Source organism: Ursus americanus, chromosome 3 (assembly GCF_024610735.1).
Source record: "Ursus americanus isolate L20-20 chromosome 3, mUrsAme1.1.p, whole genome shotgun sequence".
NCBI lineage: Eukaryota > Metazoa > Chordata > Mammalia > Carnivora > Ursidae > Ursus > Ursus americanus.
This window is the reverse complement of record NC_142129.1, coordinates 66,827,048-66,848,603: the sequence shown is the minus strand read 5'-3', so window position 1 is coordinate 66,848,603 and position 21,556 is coordinate 66,827,048. Positions and strand designations below refer to the sequence as shown.

General features: G+C 42.5%; 1 protein-coding gene across 2 annotated transcripts in view; it reads right to left on the bottom strand.

Moving 5' to 3' along the window:
• The window catches only part of PON1 (paraoxonase 1), a 32,600-nt gene extending 12,240 nt beyond the window's left edge, over positions 1 to 20,360 (bottom strand). The window contains exons 1-6 of one of the 2 annotated variants that reach the window (XM_045793213.2): positions 20,231 to 20,359; positions 12,636 to 12,706; positions 11,084 to 11,139; positions 9,748 to 9,916; positions 4,555 to 4,681; positions 1,168 to 1,368 (exon numbers count right to left, since the gene is read on the bottom strand). In XM_045793213.2, the coding sequence (XP_045649169.1) occupies positions 1,168 to 1,368; positions 4,555 to 4,681; positions 9,748 to 9,916; positions 11,084 to 11,139; positions 12,636 to 12,706; positions 20,231 to 20,304 (698 nt within the window). In that variant the 5' untranslated portion in view covers positions 20,305 to 20,359. Of the gene's footprint in view, positions 1 to 1,167; positions 1,369 to 4,554; positions 4,682 to 9,747; positions 9,917 to 11,083; positions 11,140 to 12,635; positions 12,707 to 20,230 lie in introns of both variants that reach the window. The other variant, XM_045793214.2, reaches the window with a different exon arrangement.
• Between the last annotated feature and the right edge of the window lie 1,196 nt (positions 20,361 to 21,556).

Below are 21,556 nucleotides of genomic sequence, written 5' to 3'. Positions count from 1 at the left end.
AAAAAAAAAAAAAAACTCAACGAGTTTACAGTGCACAAAGGAGTTTTAATTTCTGAAAAGTTATTTCTGGAGCTAGGAACCTCACTGTCCCTGATTAGAAGGGAAGAAACGTGGCCCTAGGACCAGCTCTTAATACCCGGGAGTAAAATGTAGCACACTGCTGTTCGCTTGTCCATACCATCACAATCCCCAGGTTCTGCCTCTCAGAGGAGAACGCGTTCTCTCGGGCAGGCTGCAGGAAAGCCCTTTGACAGCCAGGCCCTTGTTTGAGGCCAGAGAAAGTATGAGGGAAGACAAGATGCGTGGCCTGGATCTGAGAGAAGTCTTCCTCCCCTCTTGCCCCGAGCCTGGTCCTGACCCTGTGCATTTAGTATTTTGCACGCAGCGCGACGCCCCACTCACCGTAAAGACATGTGGTCAGCGCATCCCAGAACAAGGAGAGAAATAACTACTTATTATCTGCCACTTTGGAAGACCAGGAGATGCTATTAAGAACTGAAAATATGTCCACGTTGTTTTCTCTAATTAGGTTACTAACTTTCTGAAACCTGTGATGGTAGAAGATGAGGAAAGGTACAGATGACTGGATACGTGGTTTTTGGAGATAGACGAATGTTGCCCAAGGTGTGGTCCCCAGACCGGTGTTGCTCTGTGAATCGTTTGTCTCGGGGCCACCATCAAGTAATAGCGAAAATCAACTACATGGCGAAGCACACTGCCTAGTTAAGCTGACTTTTCTCCCACAGTAACACTTTCTTGATGAAGAAAGCAATGTCTCGATATACAGTTTGGTGCAAGTTCTTTATCTTGTCACAAACCATCACTACTGAGATCTATAACTACACATGCTGTTCATCTTATAACCCCTCGAAAATCTTCCCTCAAAGCAAAGCTATTTAGTAATACTAAATATTTATCACAGTTTCCCTTGTTGATATATACATCCATCCACCCCCCAAATTTAAAAGAATACGCCTACACAAAATAGAAAATTTTGATTTGATGCATTTGATCCCTTGAAAATTAAGATATTTTAACATTCTTCCTAATTTCCTCTTACCAGGATAACATGTTAGAGCATATCATGTTATTTGGAAAATGCAGATGTTCTAAAGATATCAAGCAAGAATCTGGGGAAACGCATGACATTGTCAAGAGGTCACATACTTGCCGTCAGGTGAAATGTTGATTCCATTAGCAAAATCAAATCCGTCTACCAACACTCGAACTTCGTCTGGACTATAGTAAACAACGTAAGACCACGCTAAACCCAAATAGAGCTCCCAGGATCTCAAGTAGGGTTCCACAAAATAGTGATCATTCGTGGCATAAAAGTGCTCAGGTCCCACAGCAACAATATCATTCAAACTGCAGATTCAAACACACATAGGATACATACAGGTGACGGTATTGTAAGTTACAGGACTAGGCACTGATTAGCATTCATTAATGGCTGTTCCTAAAATCAAGGCGTGGGATGAACTTTTCACTCTAGCCACATGGCACAGAATTAATATGACATCAATCCCACCTGTATGATCCTCAAAGACAATAATTACTCTAAAAAACCCTAAAAGGTTACTATAGCAATGTAACATAAAAATCCTATTAACTGGATCTGAAAAATAGTGCTATGGTGCGTGTGTGCGTGCGTGCGTGTGTGTGTGTGTGTGTGTGCGCAGATAGACTACATTCAGTAGACATTAAATTAAGCCAGGAATCATTATCAGGGCAAATGCATCTATGTTCATACAGAACAGTCCGATACCATCAGGCGGAGGGAGGAGAAAACACTGGCAACCTTGAGACTTGCATTTTAGTTAAAGCTCTGCCACAATGAGCCGTGCAATTTAGGTAAAAGTAATTGTTTTACATGTCAGGGCCTCAGTTTCCTTCTCTGTAGAAGGAGGATGAGCTGGACCTTTTTCAGTCGTAAAAGGTTCCTTCCGGCGTAAAAGTTTCATGATTCTAAACTGAAGAAAATGTCCATGAGCAAGAACGCTCAGGAACGGGACGCTACGGCATATTTTCTTTCTGATTTTGATTCTCTCTCCGCTACTGAAAATCGAAGATATATGAGTCTATTTTTCTGCTTTAATAGGTACCACAGTGAACACATAAGTGAGTCATTCTCTGCTGATTGAGTGCCAGAAGCTCCCCAGGGCCATTATCTGGGAGAGAATTATCTCCGCTCCATGGCAGGAGGCGTGACAGCCAGCACATCAGCTCGACGCCGCTCTGGGCTCCCGGGCCAGTTAGATAAGCACGCGGAGTCTCAGTTTTCTCGTCTGTAAAGAGAGGTTTAACCATTTTCCCAAAGTCATGCAGCTCATTAGTATAAGACTAAGGGTCAGAATCTTCATTTGTGGAGTCTCAGTGGAAATCACAGTAAGACAACGCCTGCCGTGTGCTTTGTAGAAAGCCTGCCGCTCGCCGAACCCCCCGTTGATGGCGACCACTCTCACGACACGAGAAAAAAGGTCTAGGAACTTAGGATTCGTGTGTACCTCTTCTCTTTCTCTCTCTCTCTCTCTCTTTCCCCCCTCTTTTTTAAAAGTAAATTTCCGAAGTGAGTATACTTTACAAATCATTTGCCTGTTTTTCGTAAAAAAGAGCAGAGAAGAATATTTCAGAGTAATAGCTTTGAAATCTTATAGACTCCATTTGAATGTTGACGTTTCCTGTTACTGTCTATGGGGCCATAGCATGTCACTAAAATCTATGCCTCAGTTTCCTCTCTGGGCTTTGTGAGGTTAGGGTAAACAAAAGGGAAGACTGACTCTAAAGACCTTGGCACTCTGCCTGGCCTATAGCACATGATGGAGCATGACCGCTGTGCTATCGTTAATAACATACTTCAATGGTGCTAGATTAGTAATAGGAATAGTAATGCTATAAACAACATAAACAGCCATTAAATACAAAGCAGAAAATAGACATGGCTAGTCCTTCAGTTGAGAGAACAGAATTCTAGTTAATTGTGGCACTATGGTTTTGGGTTTGTTTGTTTTTTTTTTCAGTTTGGTTCTATATTGCCAAAGACACATATTTTTGCAATTGGCCCAGAAAAAAAAAACATCCTCTAACCCTGGGAATCTGGACAAATACAAGATTTCCAAGACTAATTGTGAAACCAATAAAGTTTTCACTATTTCAGAGTGGCTCAGAGCAGCGGTTTCAGCCTCAAGACACCAGGGTTAAAATTCCAGCTGTGCCATTTTACCGATAGTATTATGTGGGGGCAAGTTAAATACTCAAAATGGCATAATAATAACACCTAATTCAGAAGGTATTTGTAAAAAGATAATAAAGTAATCAGTTTAAATTGGTTATTGTAGCACCTAGCTTATAGTTAAAGCTCATTGTTACTATCACAATTATTACAATAATTATCGGCCCAGCTTTTCTATTCTATATACTTTCCCCTAATTTAGATCTCGGTATGGGGCACATCCGCCAGACGTTCAGTATCCTCATTCTCTTTCCAAAATACATTTGTTGAATGCATGTATAAATAAACTGTTTCACCAGAAGCTGTTCTCGAATTTGCACTCATCCTCGGGATGCAAAAGAAGACTTGGGCCATATGGTTCCTATGCAGCTACTAATTAGTTGATTGACCTTCATCCAGTAACTCAATTTCTCTCCAATTGCAGTTTCCCCGTCTTCAAAACCACCAGGTAAGAAAGAGAGGAGGGGATCCTGGGAACACCGTGCTGCAGGCACTCTGCTAGGTCCCCGCATGTAAATGACACACAGTTGAAAAGAAATCTGGATTTACCGATACTAAGTAGTCCAATGCTATCAGCTAACCGCTCAAATAAAGGTTGGGATTCTAGACGATCTTAATGATTAAAGAATAAGCATTGTTTGGGAAGACGAGGTCAGATTGTTGTCCCAAAGCCATCACTAGCCTCACAAACCAAATCCTAAGGCAAGTGAGGACGTTGATTTTGTGTTGGGTTGACTGGGATCGGGGATCCCTGGGTGTTTTCTTTTTCCTTGTGTTATACTGTCAAGAAGCCTAAGACTGGAGCTGAGTGTTAACCACAGATCTGCTACCCCATCAGTCATGTGCCTGAACAGCAGTACGGGTAGGACGGGGAGGTGGTAGGGGCACCAAATCTCAGGTCTCCCTTGGGTGTATGTTTCTAAGATTCTATTTTTTTAATACAAAAGGAAATAAATGAATAAACAAACTCATAATGTGGAATTTGTCTGTGAAACTAGTGTGGGTTTGAAATACAAAGTCTGGTTTTGGAGAAGAACAGAGTTATGTCTTAATAACAGCCTGAATGGACATTCTGAGGCCAGGAGCCATAAGTCAGCACCCAGGCAGCCTCGGAAATGAGAGAGGAAGAGAATGGGTCTTCTCTCAGGGGTTTGAATCCTCAAAAGTATCTGCAGAAGACCATTTGGAGGAGTTTGTGATGATTAGAAAGGAGAGTTGACCAGCCATTATCCCCCCTCCCACTCTGGCTGAAAGAAGAAACCAAAGGTGGATTAACCATCACTGGTATTAAAGGAAAGTAGAAATATGATATATCTCCCTACTTAGGCAGAAGTTTGTGTCTGATGGTTTTCAGATGCAAAAGTGATTTTTCTTCTTCTTCAAATTTAAACAACTCAACTGTGGACTTAGAATCTGGATGGTTCACCACCAGCAGGTACACGGTATTATCTGAGAAGAGATTAAAAACAAAAATCGAAACATTAACTGAGCTCTCAGCTGTCAGCCCTGTCTCCAAAAAGCAATTTCAGCCCACCTCCAACTAGTACTTAGGGTGTCAGGCAGATGGAATATTTTCATCTCCTTGTAGAGAGAAGCACTTGTGATTACTCCGAAGGAAAATGCTAAAGGAAGAACTAGTGACAGTCTCTAAACACCTCCAAACTCCACAGGGGGGAAAATCCTCAACTTAAGAATGAGCAACGCTTGACGCTAAAACTCCAAAGAGCTTGTTAAGCTTTCTATCGCAAATGGTCTCAGCAAGATGCAGAGTAGAGATAAAAGAGATAAAAGATGTGGAGAATGCCGACGTGAGAAGGTGTGCTCGGGCATAATTTACACAGTGTAAAATGATAAATTCCATAAAAAGCACACCTGAGAGATGTTATCAAAGGGAAACAGCTTCCGTGAGTCAGTCCAGCTTTAAGACATGGAAGAGACCAATCTAAGTGGTCAAGAAGGTGTGATTAGTGTTGGCAAGTGAAGTTAGATTATTACAGTCTTTGTCTTAAGAAGCAGTAAGTCTTTGGAAGCCTTTGATGTGACCAAACTGGTGTTTAAAGAAAAACAATGCAAAGTGTAGTAGGTTGAACTGAAGAGATTTAAACAGAGAAGCCAACCAGGAGGCTCCTGGTAGTTAGTCCATTGAATAAACAAGTGTTTAACTGGTATTAAGTGCTACAAAGGAAAAATAAAACTGGATAAAAGAATGAAGAGTAATGAGATGTTTTCTTCATGAGGGTCAGGGAAGTTCTGATGAAGTGATGTTAAAGCAGAAACCTAAATGATAGAGGAAACCAAACCATGTGAGTATCTGGAGAAAGAGCATTCCCAGGTGAGGGACTAGAGTGTGCAAAGGGCCTGAGGCAGGAGCTTCCTTGGCACATCTCTCAATAGTGAGGTTGTGGATGGAGTAGAATGAATGAGAGAAAAGAGTGACAGCCATAAAGGTAGGTAGCCAAGGCCAGTCTTGTTAGGGCTCAGGGTAAGGACTCACGGCTTACTCACTGGGGCCCTGGAGCCAAGGAGTAACATGACCTTACAGTTGCAGCAGTGATCCAGGTGTGGGGGCAGAAGGGACTGGGCCAGAAGGATGGCATTGACACGAAGTGGCAGAAGAGGATATGAGGACATTTGACAGGAAGTATCAAAAGTCCCTGATGATGGCTGAGGAAGGAGGAGGTCAGAAATGAAACATGAGTGAGCACTGAAGCCCGGAGCCGTGTTTCGTGCCGCAGATTCTACCGCTAAGCCTCTAGCCTAAGGAAATACAGAAGATATATACACGGGAATGTTGATTTTGGCATTGTTTGCAATGAACATAAAGGCAGAAACAGACTGAATATCCATCAACAGAAGAACTATATTACTGCATCCCATGCATCTGAATCCTAAACAGCCATTGCAAAGGAGCTCAAAATGCGCTGTTGTAGAAAGGAGCCCATAATGTAATGTTAAATGCAAAAGCACTTTATAGAAGGGTTTGCGTAACATGACTCCCTTTTATTTTTAGAAGTGTACATACCCAAGAGTATATTTCTTTGCACTTAATGTTTTAAAAATAAAATATGGTATTGATAAAGGGGTGGAGCGATCACAAAAGGGGACTATATATGTATATATAAAAGAAGAGACATCGTATGGGGTAGAAAGGTAAAGAAGGAAAGATAAAAGGATGGAAAGTCAGTTGTCAACATGTTGAGTTTAAAGCAGCTACAGGAGAGGAACTCAAATAGAATAATCTAGTAAGCTTGAAGGAATGGAACTGAAGAGCTGATATAAAAAAAAAAAGAATACCCCATTCATGGAATTCTCCCAGAAAGCGGGCAGAGCTAACGGGTGTGACCTGGTTGAACCTTCTGAACTAGAGCAAATAAAGAGGAGGCAAAAGATGGGTCTTTTGGAGAATGTTCAGAGAATGTGAAATGAATGACAAAACAATGATTGAGGGAGAAAACTGCAGTAGGATCAGAAGTAAGCTGGATAAGTATATTGGAATATCGGGGAGGAGCAATTTACTTGAAGGAGGAAGTGGTCAACAGCATAAATGAGGTGGAGGAAGGAAGAAGGGAAGAAAGGAAAGAAGGCGGAAGGGAGGAAGGAGGAAGGAAGTTAGGAAGTCAGGAAGGAAGGAAGGAAGGAAGGAAGGAAGGAAGGAAGGAAGGAAGGAATTTGTTAATAAAGACATAGCTAACGACGTTCAAGATAGCAGTTTTAGTCACCACAGTGGAGAAAGTATGGAAGAAAGATGGAAGGAGGGACTGTCTGCTGAGGTGATGGAGGCCATGACTACAGATGAGCTTCTCAACTCTAGCTTTACATTTTATCCCCTGGAGAACTTTTAACAACTCCTACCACCCAGGCCTTCCTCAGACCGACTGAATCAGAATATTTGGGGCTGGGATCTGGTCATTAAGCTTTTTAAAACTCCCCGCTGTTAAAACCACTAAATAAATTCAGTGAAGTTGCAGGATACAAAATCGATACACAAAACCTGTTGCATTTCTGTAAGCTAATAATAAACTATCAGAAAGAGAAATAAAATAATCCCATTTACAAATGCATCAAAAGAATAAAATACTTAAGAATAAATTTAAACAAGGAAGTGAATGACCTGTATATTGAAAACTATTAAGATGTTAATGAAAGAAATTGAAGAAGACACAAACAAATGGAAAGCCATTCCCTGCTCATGGATGGGAAGAATCAATATTGTTAAAATGTTGCTATAGCAGTCTACTGATTCAATGCAATCCCTATCAAAATTCCGATGGCATTTCTCACAGAAATAGGACACATAACTTTGAAACTTGTATGAAACCACAAAAAAACCCAAAGCCAAAATAATCTTGGAAAGAGCAAAACTGGAGGCCTCACACTCCCTGGTTTCTAACTATATTACAAAGCTATAGTAATTCAAACAGTGTGATACTGGCGTAAAAACAGACACATACTCAGTAGGACAGAATGAGAGCCCAGTAATAAGCCCACACATATATGGTCAATTAATTCATGACAAAGGAGCCAAGAATATAGAATAGACCATGGGGAAAGGACAGTCTCTTCAGTAAATAATATTGGGAAAACTGGACAGCCACATGCAAAAGAATGAAATTCAACCACTATCTTATACCACACACAGAAGTTAACTCCAAATGGATTAAAGACTTGAATAGGAGACCTGAAACCATAAAATTCCTAGAAGAAAACATAGGCAATAAGTTCTTTGGCAGAGATCTTCGCGATGATTCTTTTAAATCTGACACCAAAAGCAAAAGCAACAAAAGCAAAAACAAACACGTAGGACTACATCAAACTAAAAAGCTTCTGCACAGCAAAGGAAACCACCAACAAAATGAAAAGGCAACCTACCGAATGGAAAGGAATATCTGCAAATCATGTATCTGATAAGGGGCTAATATCCAAAATATATAAAGAATTCATTTAACTCAATAGCAAAAACAAACACATAAACAATCTGACTTTAAAATGGGCAGAAGAGGTGTGCCTGGGTGGCTCAGTCTGTTAAGTGCCCAACTCTTGATTTCGGCTCAGGTCATGATCTTAGGGTCCTGGAATTGAGTCCTGTGTCACGCTCCCTGCTCAGAAAGGAGTCTGCTTGAAGATTCTCTCTCTCCCCCTGCCCCTTCCTCCACTCACGTTCAAGCTCTCTCTCAAATAAATAAATAAATAAATCTTTAAAAAAATAAAACAAAATAGGCAAGATCTGAAAAAGACATTTTTTCCAAAGAAGACATAGACAGCCAACAGGTACAAGAAAAGACGCTTAACATCATTAATCATCAGGGAAATGCAAATCAAAACCATAACAAGATACCATCTCACACTCGTTAGAATGGCTATTACCAAAAAGACCAGAAATAACAAGTGTTGGTGAAGATGTGAAGAAAAAGGGACCTTCATGCACTGTTGGTGGGAATGTAAACTGGTACAGCCACTGTGGAAAACACTGTGGAGTTTTCTCAATAAATTAAAAATAGAACTACCATACAACCCAAGAATTCCATTTTGGGTATTAATCTAAAGAAAACTCAGACACTAACTTGAAAAGATATATGCTCCCCCATGTTCACTGCAGTATTATTTACAGTAGTCAAGACCCAGAAACAACCTAAGCGTCTATTGATGGGATGAATAAACACACACACACACACACACACACACACACACAGGAATATTATTCAGCCATAAATAAAGAACAAAAATCCTGCCATTCGTGACAACATGGATGGACCTTAAGGGCATGTGGTCTCTTTTATATGTAGAATTAAAACCTAAAAGCGAAATACAAAGCTCATAGACTGGTGATTGCCAGAGCCGGGGGGGGGGGGGGGGGGGGGGTTGAGGGCAGGAGAAACAAAGGGTCAAGAGGTAAAAAGAAAACAAATGCAGTTGATGTCAAATCCCGCAGGGGTTTCTGTGTGCAGCTGGGGTTGAGGATTCGTGTAGAGACCCAAGAAATGGCTGCATGTAGAAAGGAAGAAAGGGAAGGACGGCATGAGGGCTGGGGGTGATATGCTGATAGCTTTGAGATGTGGAGAAGTAGTTTGAAGACAGAACAGAGGAACCAGTAGGCAGAAAGGCACGGAAGGTACAGGGCTGAAAGGAAACTGACCACGGCGACTTTCTGTCAGTGGATCTATAGGTCGCTGACGCCTTCCGTTAGAAAAATCTATCCCTGTAAATTCCTGGATCTGGAAAAATGTTTAAAATGGAAAACCCGTAATGATCAGGGCTAAATATTATTGCTATCATAATTACAGGGATAATGTGAATGTTGATATTTTTAAAAATAAGTGCTTTACAAATCTTAAGTATTTTAGCATTCTCAAGCATCAGAGTGGTTATAATATTATATTTCATTCACATAGGGGATACGTTTAACGGAAGAATAACACTAATCATGATTATACTGTAGTTGAATGAGAGGAAATATTCACTCTTTAACACTTTTTTAAATTTTGGTTTTGTTTTTAATAAGCATTGAATAGCATTACCTTCATCTGTGAATGTGCTAATCCCGTGAGGGTTAAATGAAGACTGATCGAAGTTACTTCCAGTGACCCTCAGTTCTAACACTGTTGGAGCTTCTTCATTCAGGTCCATCAGAAGAATTTTGCCAGGTTTATCAGGTGCAAAGCTCTTTATTCCAGGGTATTTTAATCCCTTATAAAACACAAAGGAGAAAAAAACAGGCACATTACAAATACTTCAAAAGCTGATTGAGGTGGTAGATGGCACATGGTTTCATACTGTCTGCTTCGCGTCACAGGGCCACATGGGAAACATCCTGGTTGGCTTGTGCAATAGGCCCATGGGGGGTTCCAGAAGCCACATGCTCCACCAGGCCACCCCACACAACGCACTGGCTCGGAGTCTTCCATCACCAGCAGCAAAGCCACGTGTGTCCCATGAGAAAGATCGAAAATAGAAAAGTAGACCAAATGGGTGATTGTTAATGGGTTTCAATCATATAAGCAAGGAATATAGAGAGAACATTGGTTATGGCTTTTAAAATGTCTCCTGGCAGGTTCCTTGGAAGCATCTCAGGGACAGAGTTTTAGCGAAAGTCTAGTGAGCCCAGAAACAACTTCTTTCTTAGCCTTCAATTAGAACAACACAGCTGTTTTTTGTTTTAGATGTTGGGGTCCCATGTAAGATTTTGCTTGGAATATGTTATTCTGTTGCTTTAAAAAGGGGGTTGCAAGACACTGCTGGAGAAGATGACTAGTCCTCCATCTTCATAGGAGAAAACTGGACTAAATAAATTACAACAGGCAGCAAAGGGCGTTGACTTCTTCTATTTTGAGCTATGTCACTACCACAGTGGTTTGTATGCAGAAGAGTTTCAACAAACATGCTGGGCTCACTCTTCAAAGTGTGGAAATTGTGGAATGGCCTATCAGTAACTTCAGATTAAAGGGCTTATTTTGAAAAGTGTGAGAGAAAAAGGTAAAATCTAAATGATATGTGGAGGGATATATAGAAACATACACCCAATTCAGTCAATATAGGACTCTACCACCTCAGTGCATCAAGGGATCGACCACTGATGGAAAGCCATTCTTGAACTCACTGGACTCCCAAATCGCTACAATGGAAGATAAGGCATTATTCGAGTTCAGCGTTCACACAGGAGTACGATATGCATAGAAGGCACACGGCCATAATTTTAACACCAGGGTAAATGCACATACTGTTTGTGTTTTGAACCGTATGACGGCTTATTTTATTTGAAGGTGGACATTGATAAAGAGCAGGCGTAAACAAAAGACTTAAGCTGCTGGATCTAGAACATGGTGTCGTGCACCGTAGAAGAAAGAAAACACTTACAGAGCTAATGAAAGCCAATCCATTAGGAAGTATCTCCAAGTCTTCAGAGCCAGTTTCTGCCAGAAAAGAGAATAGTCAGTACGAATTTCTGTAGATGATTACAGGGAGCTAGTGATCCTTTTCTTTATCACTCTTAACTGGAAAATGGGGCTACAGATTTAGCTCTTATTTGATAGATTCAGAATAATTAACTGTTTCATTTACTTATTCAAATTGACTAATATGATTCTGTAAAAATTAGAAGACACCGATATAATTAAGTGTAATTAAAATTTACAAGTAATATATGTTTTTTAAATTAACGGACTAGAACTTTTTCCTCAGAGTCTGAGATCTCTTACATGAAGTTCACGGAAATTCACAAAATTTATAAAAGGTACGATAATTTGAAAACACCTTCCTGTTCTGTTAAAGACGCAGTATAAACTACCAACATATATTACTACTTAATTCCAAATTCAGTAAATTCTTTGAGAACCACACTGGAGATACAGGCAGATTCCAAATGCTTCAGTTAAAATGGGGATACATTTCACATGCAAAATATGCATCTACTATTAAGTATAAGCATCAGTAAAATAGCACCAAGTTAATTATACTTTACATGCACATTTTTAAAATCTCAATCAGCCTAGAGACAAATGAGATTTTTGATTTTGTAGTGACACTCCTAGTGGAGATGTTTATTTTTCAAATATCCAGTGACACCTAATATCAATATCATATTTATTTTCTAGAGAAAGATTGCACTGTAAGATATCTGGCCAACCTTATTGATTATGACTGAATAAGTCATATGGTCTAGCCTTTCCAACCTTAGTCAATGGAGATAAATAATTCTTAAACATAGCAACACAAAACATAACAAAAACATGGATCTCAAACAAGTTGTCCTCAAATAACAAAGGTGGTTGGTTGAAACCAGAAGGGGACTTGAGTCCTGTGACACTCCCTGTTGGTTGCCTACCAGCTGCTATTCCCTAGCCTTTCATCTCTGCTGACAGGGCCTGCCTTCCACCATGGAAGCCCGATAATTACTTTCCCAGCTTCCTTTGCAGCTAGGACACCAGCCTGTTGTCTCTCTCTGACTAATGAGATCTGATGGGGAAATCTGCTTAGAACTTTTGGGAAAAAATATTCCTCCCTGATATTTAAAAGAGAGAGGCGTGAGGGGAAGCCTTGCGGTAACTACCAAGGTGTGTGAGGGCTTTTAAAAATTTGTCCCTTTACTCGCTGCTTTTTCTCCTTCCCCTGTCCCTCCCCTGGAATCGCCTCAGGTTGTATTACCATAAAATCAAGCACTGTTCCCACTGTTGTTTTTGCTAAACTGACCAAACAAAAACAAACTGTGAAAAACAGTCAATCCTTTGGCCATACGTTGGTGAAGTCAAAAGTCAAGTACGTTGGTATTTATAATTAACTACTGACTTACTCTTTCTCTCCTGGTTCATGGTTCTATTTTTTGAACAAAATTAAACAGGTGTATTAATCAAATCAATAGCAAGATAATACTGCAAGTTCCATGAGATACTTCCTCCTCTCACATACTTACCTATTCCTTTAACTAAATTACAGTTAGGAAGTTCGACTGGTGTTACCTCTCGGAAGGCATTAAGTCGTGTTCTGGGGGAGAAAAAAAAGGAATAAAACACACAAAACTACTCAGAAATTACAATTGAGCTGCAAAAGTTAGCTGCCAAGAAAGTTCTCCTCAGCTGGACTTTGAGTTTCAACCCCCGGGTCAGCGGTCCCTGGAGTCTCAGCGATTCTACCAGACAAGGCCAGGGTAAGACCTGTGGGGCCTCTGGGTACATTCAGTGTTTATTTAGCCGAGGTGGACTGATCCACAAAAGAAACACATCGTGTTCTCTCTGCTCTGTGCACTTTGGCCGGAATAGGAACTATTTCATCAGCTGCGTAAGGAGTCCTATGTGGAAATTTGGGTTAAATAGCAACATGGTTCCAATTTACTCCATTGATGTTTTGGGGCTGCTGACAGGTGGGTCTCCTACCCATCTGCTCTGTCTGGCTCCAAAGCTTGGACTGGGCATCTGCTTTGGGGTGTGCCACTTGAAAAACACAGGTGTGCTTAAAGGATTTATAACTTCAGAAAATCATACCCAAGGCCAGCACATAAAAAGACATTTCACACACACACACACACACACACACACACACACACACAAGCAACTTATTAAATCTGAGTGCATAAACATCACAGGGAGCATTTGAGCGAAGGACAAAGGAAAAAAGGACAGATGTGAGAAGGACGTACCAGCCGGCTGCCTGAGAAGAGCAAAACTATTACTGAGGCATTTAAAAGAACTGGCCCACAACAACAGCACGGCTGAGAGATTGAAATAATCAACATTTTTTTTGAGAACTAGTGATACAATATGGTCTTAGTGAAGAGCAACGATTATCCAAGAATGCCCAGAAATCTTATTTGGCTAAACATAGGCCGAGAAATTCTTCCCTTGCCTTACTGATAATTTAGTCTCACAGAGGAAGAGGATGGGCTGGGGACATTCTGGATAAAATTCTTAAGATGGTATAAAATGATAGGAATTTGGGGTGCTCCCTCTTTCATCCAGAAAAAATGTAACACGTTCCTACTGCCATGCGCTGGCCATCAGTTCCACCTTTGGAGAGGGTGTGACCTAACAGGCTGGGAGTGGGGCCGAGCAATCAGCTTTGATAATCGTTGTCAGTATCCTGAAGCACAGAGTAGAGAACCACCAGCCCGGGCGCTAGAGCTCCAGAGATGAACGAGTAGATGAAGAAGGCCTGGGCTGTGAGCAGAGTGTGATTCCCTGAACGATGAACTTGAATTTACAAAGGAGACTTCAAGGGAAAGTTGGGATCTGCCCCCATGACCTGAGAATCTACAAGCTATTGAAAAAAATGGGAATCGGACATTATGATCGCAAAAGCTCACAATAAAGAAATAAGAGGGAAAATGATGATGTATTAGGAAAAGCATTTTGCACGGTACACACTCACACACCCGAAAACAGGTTCACAAAAGAATGATCATCCTAACACATGTAATACATTCTTAACTTTTCTATTCAATTCTATTTCATTCATCTTAAAATGCTGGCCATAATCTACTAAAATTCATTTGAGAACTATCATTGAGAAACACATTGGTCTACCAAAGCTCAGTGAACATCCATGAAGTGCCCCACGGGATTCAAAGGACAGCACAAAAGATGTGAAAGGTGCAGGTCCTGCAGAACAGATTCAATGACGTGAAATCACAGAGTAGGCCAAGACTTGTGAAAAATACCAAGGAGAGCCAAATTAGCTTTTCTTTGAGCCAAAGCCACACGGGTAGAACCGGCACACTGCCTGGTCACAAGGCCCATGAAGCCTGATGGGATCACAGAAGGCAGGGAAAAGCAGAGCGGATCAGCCCCTATCCCGACTCAGGCTTCTCTCTCTTGGAAGACAATCTCTGACCTGGAAAAGGTAGAATAATCCCAGTCAAAGGGAGCCCAGGGTAGCTAAGGAGGCATGAAATCAGCTCCCAGTTGCTTGAGTGCAAGTCTGCGGCCCCAACACAAGTCGCATCTCAACAGAGTCATCATGGCCGCTACAGTTCGGGTACTGAACATGCGCTCATTTAATCCTCCACCCCTCCCTGAGGTATTAGTTCCCGGATTCGACGGACGACTACGTTTAAGGGGCTTTCCAAATCCACAAGCTGGTGAGGTGGCTGAGTGGGGACTGGAACTCAAGTGTGAAGGCAAAGCTCACATTCGGTCCTCTGCTCAAAATGCACAGGTAACACCGCGGAAAACCGGAGGAAGCCCCAGATGAAATCCCGCCTGTGTTACTATAACCCAGCTCGTGTTTTCCTATCTTAATCTCCATTATCAGGAAATATCTGATCAAGGGCTTGGTTAGGTCCAAATGTTCCAGGTCTATGGGATCAAATTCAATGTCGGCGATGTGTCCCTGATTCCTGAGGCCTCGGAAGTCTGGCTAGAAATCACACAATCCCTGCTGGGAATTATTCTTCGCAAATATGTGTTTGTTTCACACGAAAGAAAGTGAGGATCTTTAGTTTATGCATTAGGAAATCCACTCTGGAACTTTCCTTGGGGCCACAGTCAGCCTCATCAGTCACTTTCTGCCACTATACACTTCTCATTCCTCCAATATTCCTTATTGAGACCTACTGTGTGCCAAGCCCTATGCTAAGGGCTCTCACACATACTTCCCCAATTAATCTCCTTGTCACGTTTGAGGCAACAATTAATATTTTACCTGCTTGGTAGGTAAGAACACTGAGGCACGGAGAAGCTATGTAGGTTGCTTGTTGTTGCTATTTCAAAGGATAGAGCTGGGATTTTAAACGAGGTGTGATGATACGGGCTCTTTTCTACATATTGCGTTCACACCTCTCTTCCTTTGTTCCCGCTTCTCCCTCCGCCTAGAACGCCCTTGGCTCCTAATCCAGGGGCCAAGACTCCCTCCCACGCCTTTCTGTCGCTCCTCCTGGTCTTCTGTGATAGGATTAATAGCTCCTTTATCCTCAGGAACCTCCTCGTATACATCTATCAAGTCTCTGACACTATTGTTTTGCAGTTATTGGTTTTTGGTCCCGTGGCTCATATTAACTCTGAAATCTGTGCGTGAATATCTCAGAATCTGCATCCTCTTTATCCCTGTGACCCAGCAAGAACCTAGTGCCAGCAGGGAGAAGGTCCTCTGTGGATGTCTGCCAAGTTGTTCCGTGGAATTACTAGGCTGGTGCATCAGATGGAAAAAGTGGTGTCGGTTGCATTGATAGGGAAGGCTGGAGAGTTATTTATTTATCCTCAGCCTAGGGCTGCATGAGGCATTATCCTAATATATATTCAAATATCACTCAGGTGGGCCATTCAAAGGGGGATTTTTGCGACAGCGTACGGCAAAAATAAAGCTAACATTTACAGAGTACCTTTCATGTGCCAGATTTTACATTTATCTTGCTATGGCATGTACTGTTATCCCGTTAAGTTGTAGGTGAAAAACAGGTTCAGCATGGTGAAGCGACTCGGAAGTTGCAGAAATGGCATCCAGCCCAGGTCTGCTGGAAACCACCACTGCCCTCTTCCCACCGTGGTGCGGAGTGGGTGTGGGGTGGCCGAAAGGCTAACACTAGCTTTGCATCTCCTTCTAATGAAGGGAAATCGTGGTCTCACACGTTACAAGCAGCAACTTAGAAATGGGCAAGTGGCCGTAGAGATGCAGGGCTGCAACATTCCACACCCCAGGGCGCTGTTTGTAGCCTGAGCCGAGGCGGTCCTTGGACTTGCGCGTGCGCACCTACAAAGTCGTAACAGCCGACGACAGAGCTGGGCAAGGGAGACTACCGACGCGGGGGAGCTCTCTCAGTTTCTTCCTCGGCGCTCTTATCACCTCGAGAGCATCAGGGAACCCCCTCGAGACGCCTTTTAAATCCTTTCACAAGTTCCCTCCAGCCCCAGTCCTCCACAATATCATGTGAACCCTGTTTACCAGATCTCTGAACAACAGAGTGTATCCACGTGGGGGTTTGGCTTGCTCCTGATGCAGGCTTTTCTTTGGGCAGATTCATGATCTTCTCTGGGACTCACCGGCCTTACCTTTAAATGGTAACAAAGGTCATTTACCGATCCACCAGACTCTCTTGATCTGGTTCTAACATGGGTGATGTAGGATTTGAATGCCCTTTAAAGAAGTGCATACAAATCCCTTGGGCACCTGGTGCTGATCCGGATTCAGTAGTGTGGGATGAGGCCCGGGATTGTGCAACGAGACAGAGCCCCAACCCCTTTGAGGACTGAGGCTTTAGGGCCTTTCAGACAGTGGGCGCAATTTGCCTTCCTTCTCCTGTCTGGGCTGCTCCCATCCCCCATCTCCATACCCACCACCCTCTTGGCCCTACGCGGCTCCTGTTCCCCAGGGTCTTTGAGATCTGCTTTCCATTTTAAAACCAGAGGTCATCTCATTCCCACTTCCTCTTGCCTTCTCAAATGTCTCATTATAGGTAGAAGGTTTTTTTTTCTTTCATTTTTAAATAGGATTTTTAAAATTTAAGTTTTACTTAGTTAACATACAGTGCAATTTTGGCTTCTGAAGTAGAATTCAGTGATTCATCACTTACAACACCCAGTGCTCATCACAACAGGTGCCCTCCTTAATCCTCTTCACCCATTTAGCCCATCCCCCCACCCACCTCCCTCCAGCAACCCTGTTCGTTCTCTATCCTTAAGAGTCTCTTTTAGTTTGTTTCCTTCTCTCCTTCTCCCTCCTTTCCCATGTGATTTCTGCCCATTCTATTTGCTTTCTTAAATTCCACACGTGAGTGAAATCATGTTGTATTTGTCTTTCTCTGACTGACTTATTTCACTTAACATAATACATTCTAGCTCCATCCACATTGTGGCAAATGGCAAGAGTTCATCCTTTCTGACGGCTGAAGAATATTCCATTATATATATATATCACATCTTCTTTATCCATTCATCTGTGGATGGACATTTGGGCTCTCTCCATTGTTTTGGCTATTGTTGCTGGTGCTGCTATAAACATCAGGGGGGCATGTGCCCCTTCAAATCTGTATGTTTGTATCCTTTGGGTAAATACCTAGTAGTGCAGTTGCTGGGTCATAGGGTAGCTCTATTTTTAACTTTTTGAGGAATCTCCGTACTGTTTCCAGAGGGGCTGCACCAGCTTGCATTCCCACCAAGAGGGTAAGAGGTTCCCCTTTCTCTGCACCCTGGTCAACAGCTGTTGTTTCCTGTGTTGTTAATCTTAGCCATACAGGTAGAAGTTTAAGGACTAAGGTCCTGTCCCCCCTCACCGGATCCATGTGGTGAAATAAAGCAGTAAGCTCTGAATTCCAAACCAGACCCCAGGTCTTCCCACTGAGGCCGCCCCACAGCAGAGCGTCTCTTGCAGACATGCCATCCACAACGGGAAACCACAAGCAAGGCCAACAAAGGGACTCACAGAGACTGAAGTGATGTTGGGCTATCATCATAGCGTATTTTGGTCCTTTCAGAAAAATCAGAAGCGGGCAAGAGGCCCAGAAACTAAGGCCCCCTTTCTGCCCAAGGACAGGTCCCAACTTTTTCAGGTTGGAATTTGTCTTGGTGCAAGTCAATGCTGTCAAACAGTCCTTTTCAAACTGTATCCCAGAGATTTTGACAGGATGCTTACAGATGGCATCAAGAGAGGAGAATGGAGGTGTGGGCAAATAAGCTGTGAAATGGTGACTTAGAGCAAAATTGTTTTGTTTTTGTTTTTGTTTGTAGCTGAAGGATTTTTCAAAGCTTTCAATATGCCAGAGGGCACTGCCAATCTCTAGGAAAAGGCTACAATAGACAACAATTCCCAAATTCATATGTCCAAGGAATGTGCTTTTGGTTGTTTTGTTTTGTTTTGTTTTTGTGGAGCAAGTCTTGTGGCTTATGTTCTAAGGAACAGATTTGGGGAAATATTAAAGTTGAATCGCATAAGCTAAGACCACATGTTAAGAGAGAAACTTCTCAGGGTTGGGGTAGTAAAGCTATGCTTTTACACAAAAACATGCACAAAATGCCTACGGTCTCCATTCTCAGAGTAGATTAAGGAAGAAAGACAGACCCTCACTCCTTTGTGGCAGATCTGTAATCCTTCAGAAGACATCTTGGTGTGGGGCCTCTGGAAAAGTGGGGGCAGGAGAAACCCAGGTACAGATGCAGAATTGAAAGGATAAAGCCCACAAGGGGTGTTAGATCCTTATATCTCAGTTATTTCCAACCCAGGATTATACCATAACCTACACACATGCTGGGGAAAAAAAAAAAAAAAATATATATATATATATATATATATATATATTAAAAATAACATATATAAATATTTAAATATTAAAACAAAATAAAATATAAATATATAAATAAAATATTAAAAATTTTATATAAACTTATATAAATAAAATAAAATATTTAAATAAATTCAATAACTAAATATAATAAAATATTTAAATAAATTCAATAACTAAATATAATAAAATATATATATGTAGAGAGAGAGTCTCCGTTAGCATCAAGTGATACTATGTTTAATGAAAATCCGCAAACTGTAATTTTTACATGATTTGAACCCCAAATCACTCTGTTACTTTTTTTAATAGTTTGTGATTACAAAAATAATGAACAATTAGAAGAAAAAAACCCAATGGTTTGTAAAAAAATTACTCTGAAAGAAAGCTTAGGGTCATAAAAGTTTTTTAAAAGTCTAAAATGTTCAGTTTGGTTTTTAGTAATGTTTTACTTCAAAGTAAATAACAAGATATTGACTAAACCTTAGGAATTAGGATGGTCTCTAGACTTTGAACCCCTGTAAAGTCACCATGAAACGACTGAAACATTCGTAAAAACTAATCCTCCCCTTTTACAGTACCTAAGGGTTTATAAGTACTTTAGGGAAAGCAGAGCATTAACATTTATTGAATAATTACTATGTCCCAGGCAGGATGTGAGCCGCGCCGTATATGAATGTGTCTTACCGGTTCAGGCTTATGGAAGCAGAGAATGTTAGAGGTGTAAAGTGATTTGCCCAAGATCCTATAATGGAAGGGACAGAACGAGATCCCAGGACATCAAATGACTGAGTTAGGGTTCTTCCCCCCCCTTCCCCGCCACCCACTGGAGCGAGTAAGAGGTGGGGGCAGGCTCTCACGGAGCGTGTTTGCTCCCATCTGCTCTGCTCCACATGCCTTTCGCGTCTCCGTGTGGCCTCAGACTGAGAATCTCCAAGCTGGGAAAGGTTTATGGCACTGACCGGGCAGCTCCTTCCCTAACTGACACAATTGTCAGGGGAGATCCCTGGTCTGGTGATCTATCTTGAAGCGAGAATGAGCAGTGATTCTGTATCCAAAGCACACAGATCCTCCTGAAAAATCAATTTGTATATGCCAACAACTTGGCCATCACACCAGTGATGTGTCTCCTTCCTCCTTCTCTCGGGCAGTGAACAAGGACGTGTTTTCAGCCTGCAGCGTGTGCACCTAAAACTTACCTGGGGACTTTCAGTTAAAAGACTACACCCCACTTTCAGGGGCGCTCCTAGGGTCGGCGGGGTGGTGTGTACTGCAGCTGCAGCCCTCAGCACAACCCGACTTACTGATAAGAAGCCCGGTGATCCCTGAAGAGTGCCAGTCCCAGCCCCAAGAGGGTGAGCAGCATCAGCTTCGCCATGGCTCGGACAGGAACGGGCGAGGACTGGGCTCATCCGCAGACCTCGGGAGGCTGGCCTGCCTGCAGCCTGAGCCCCGCTGGTGCCGCCTGGCTCGGCCCGCCCCACCCCGCCCCTCTCTGCAACACCGAGGGCACTGGCTTGGGATCAGCACCAGAGGCCAGGAGCTGCGTGCTCCCTGGAGACTTTAAAGAGACGAGATGGAGAACAGCTGCCCAGACCCGGCAAGAGGTGGAGAGCTTGCCCCTTGGTGGAAATGGAGAGCTGTGGGAAAAAGAGAGCTAGGCTTTGATGAGCGCTCCCTTGGTGCCAACAAGGTCCTAATCCTTGTGGCGCAGAGGCGTTCAGTAATGTGATCACCGTGACTCAGCCAGAAAAGGCATAGAAGGAAGAAAGGGCTGTGATTAGAACCCCTAAGATCTAACTTCATTCTCCCCAGGCTACCACTGCTCGTCACCTTCAAACATCTGGATTTGGGGCATCTCAATCTCAGAGCAACTCTCCTGAGCTCGCAGCTCAGCACGTCCATCCCTGCAATGTTCATTCATTCCGGGGCTCAGGGACACATACTGAGTACCTGCTGTGTGCTAGAAATAGTCAAACACACCGCTACTGCCTATGTAGTGCTGTGGGGGATGCACGCATGCGTCAGGGATATGCGCATAGTCTATGGAAAAGAATAAAACAGGGAAGAAAGATAGGGAGTACTGAGGCGCCACTTAAAGAATGGGAATTAGGAAAAGCCTCGCTGTTAAGGGGACACCTGAGCAAAGCCAGAAAGGAGGTGCCTCTGTACGTCTATGTCTCCTTTCTCTCCTGTTACCAGTGAAGGAAGTGTTTCCTGCTTCACTAAAGGCCAGCCACTCCCTTTCTTTCCTTCTCAAGGATTTTGGTCCCAGTGGCACCTCCTCTCCCCTGCAGCATCCATCTAGTCCTCTTTTCTGGAATAATGCTATCAGATACCAACATGCTTTAGTGTCACTCACAGTTCTGGGGAAAATGCTCTTTGACCCCACATGCTCACTTTTCCCCCTTTCTCTGCTCTTCTCTGTTTTTTAAAAACCTCCAAAAGGTTTGCCAACAGTCACTGCTTCCCTTTTATCATCTCTTGTAACAGATGAGTGACGGCCACAAATTCTTTGAGACTTCTTTTACGGAGGAGTGGGCACAGGACCTTGTCCTCCAGTGGGTGCTGACTCTCTGAGTGCCTTCGTTCATAAAATTCAGTGGCGCCATTCAAGTTTGCAGGCACAA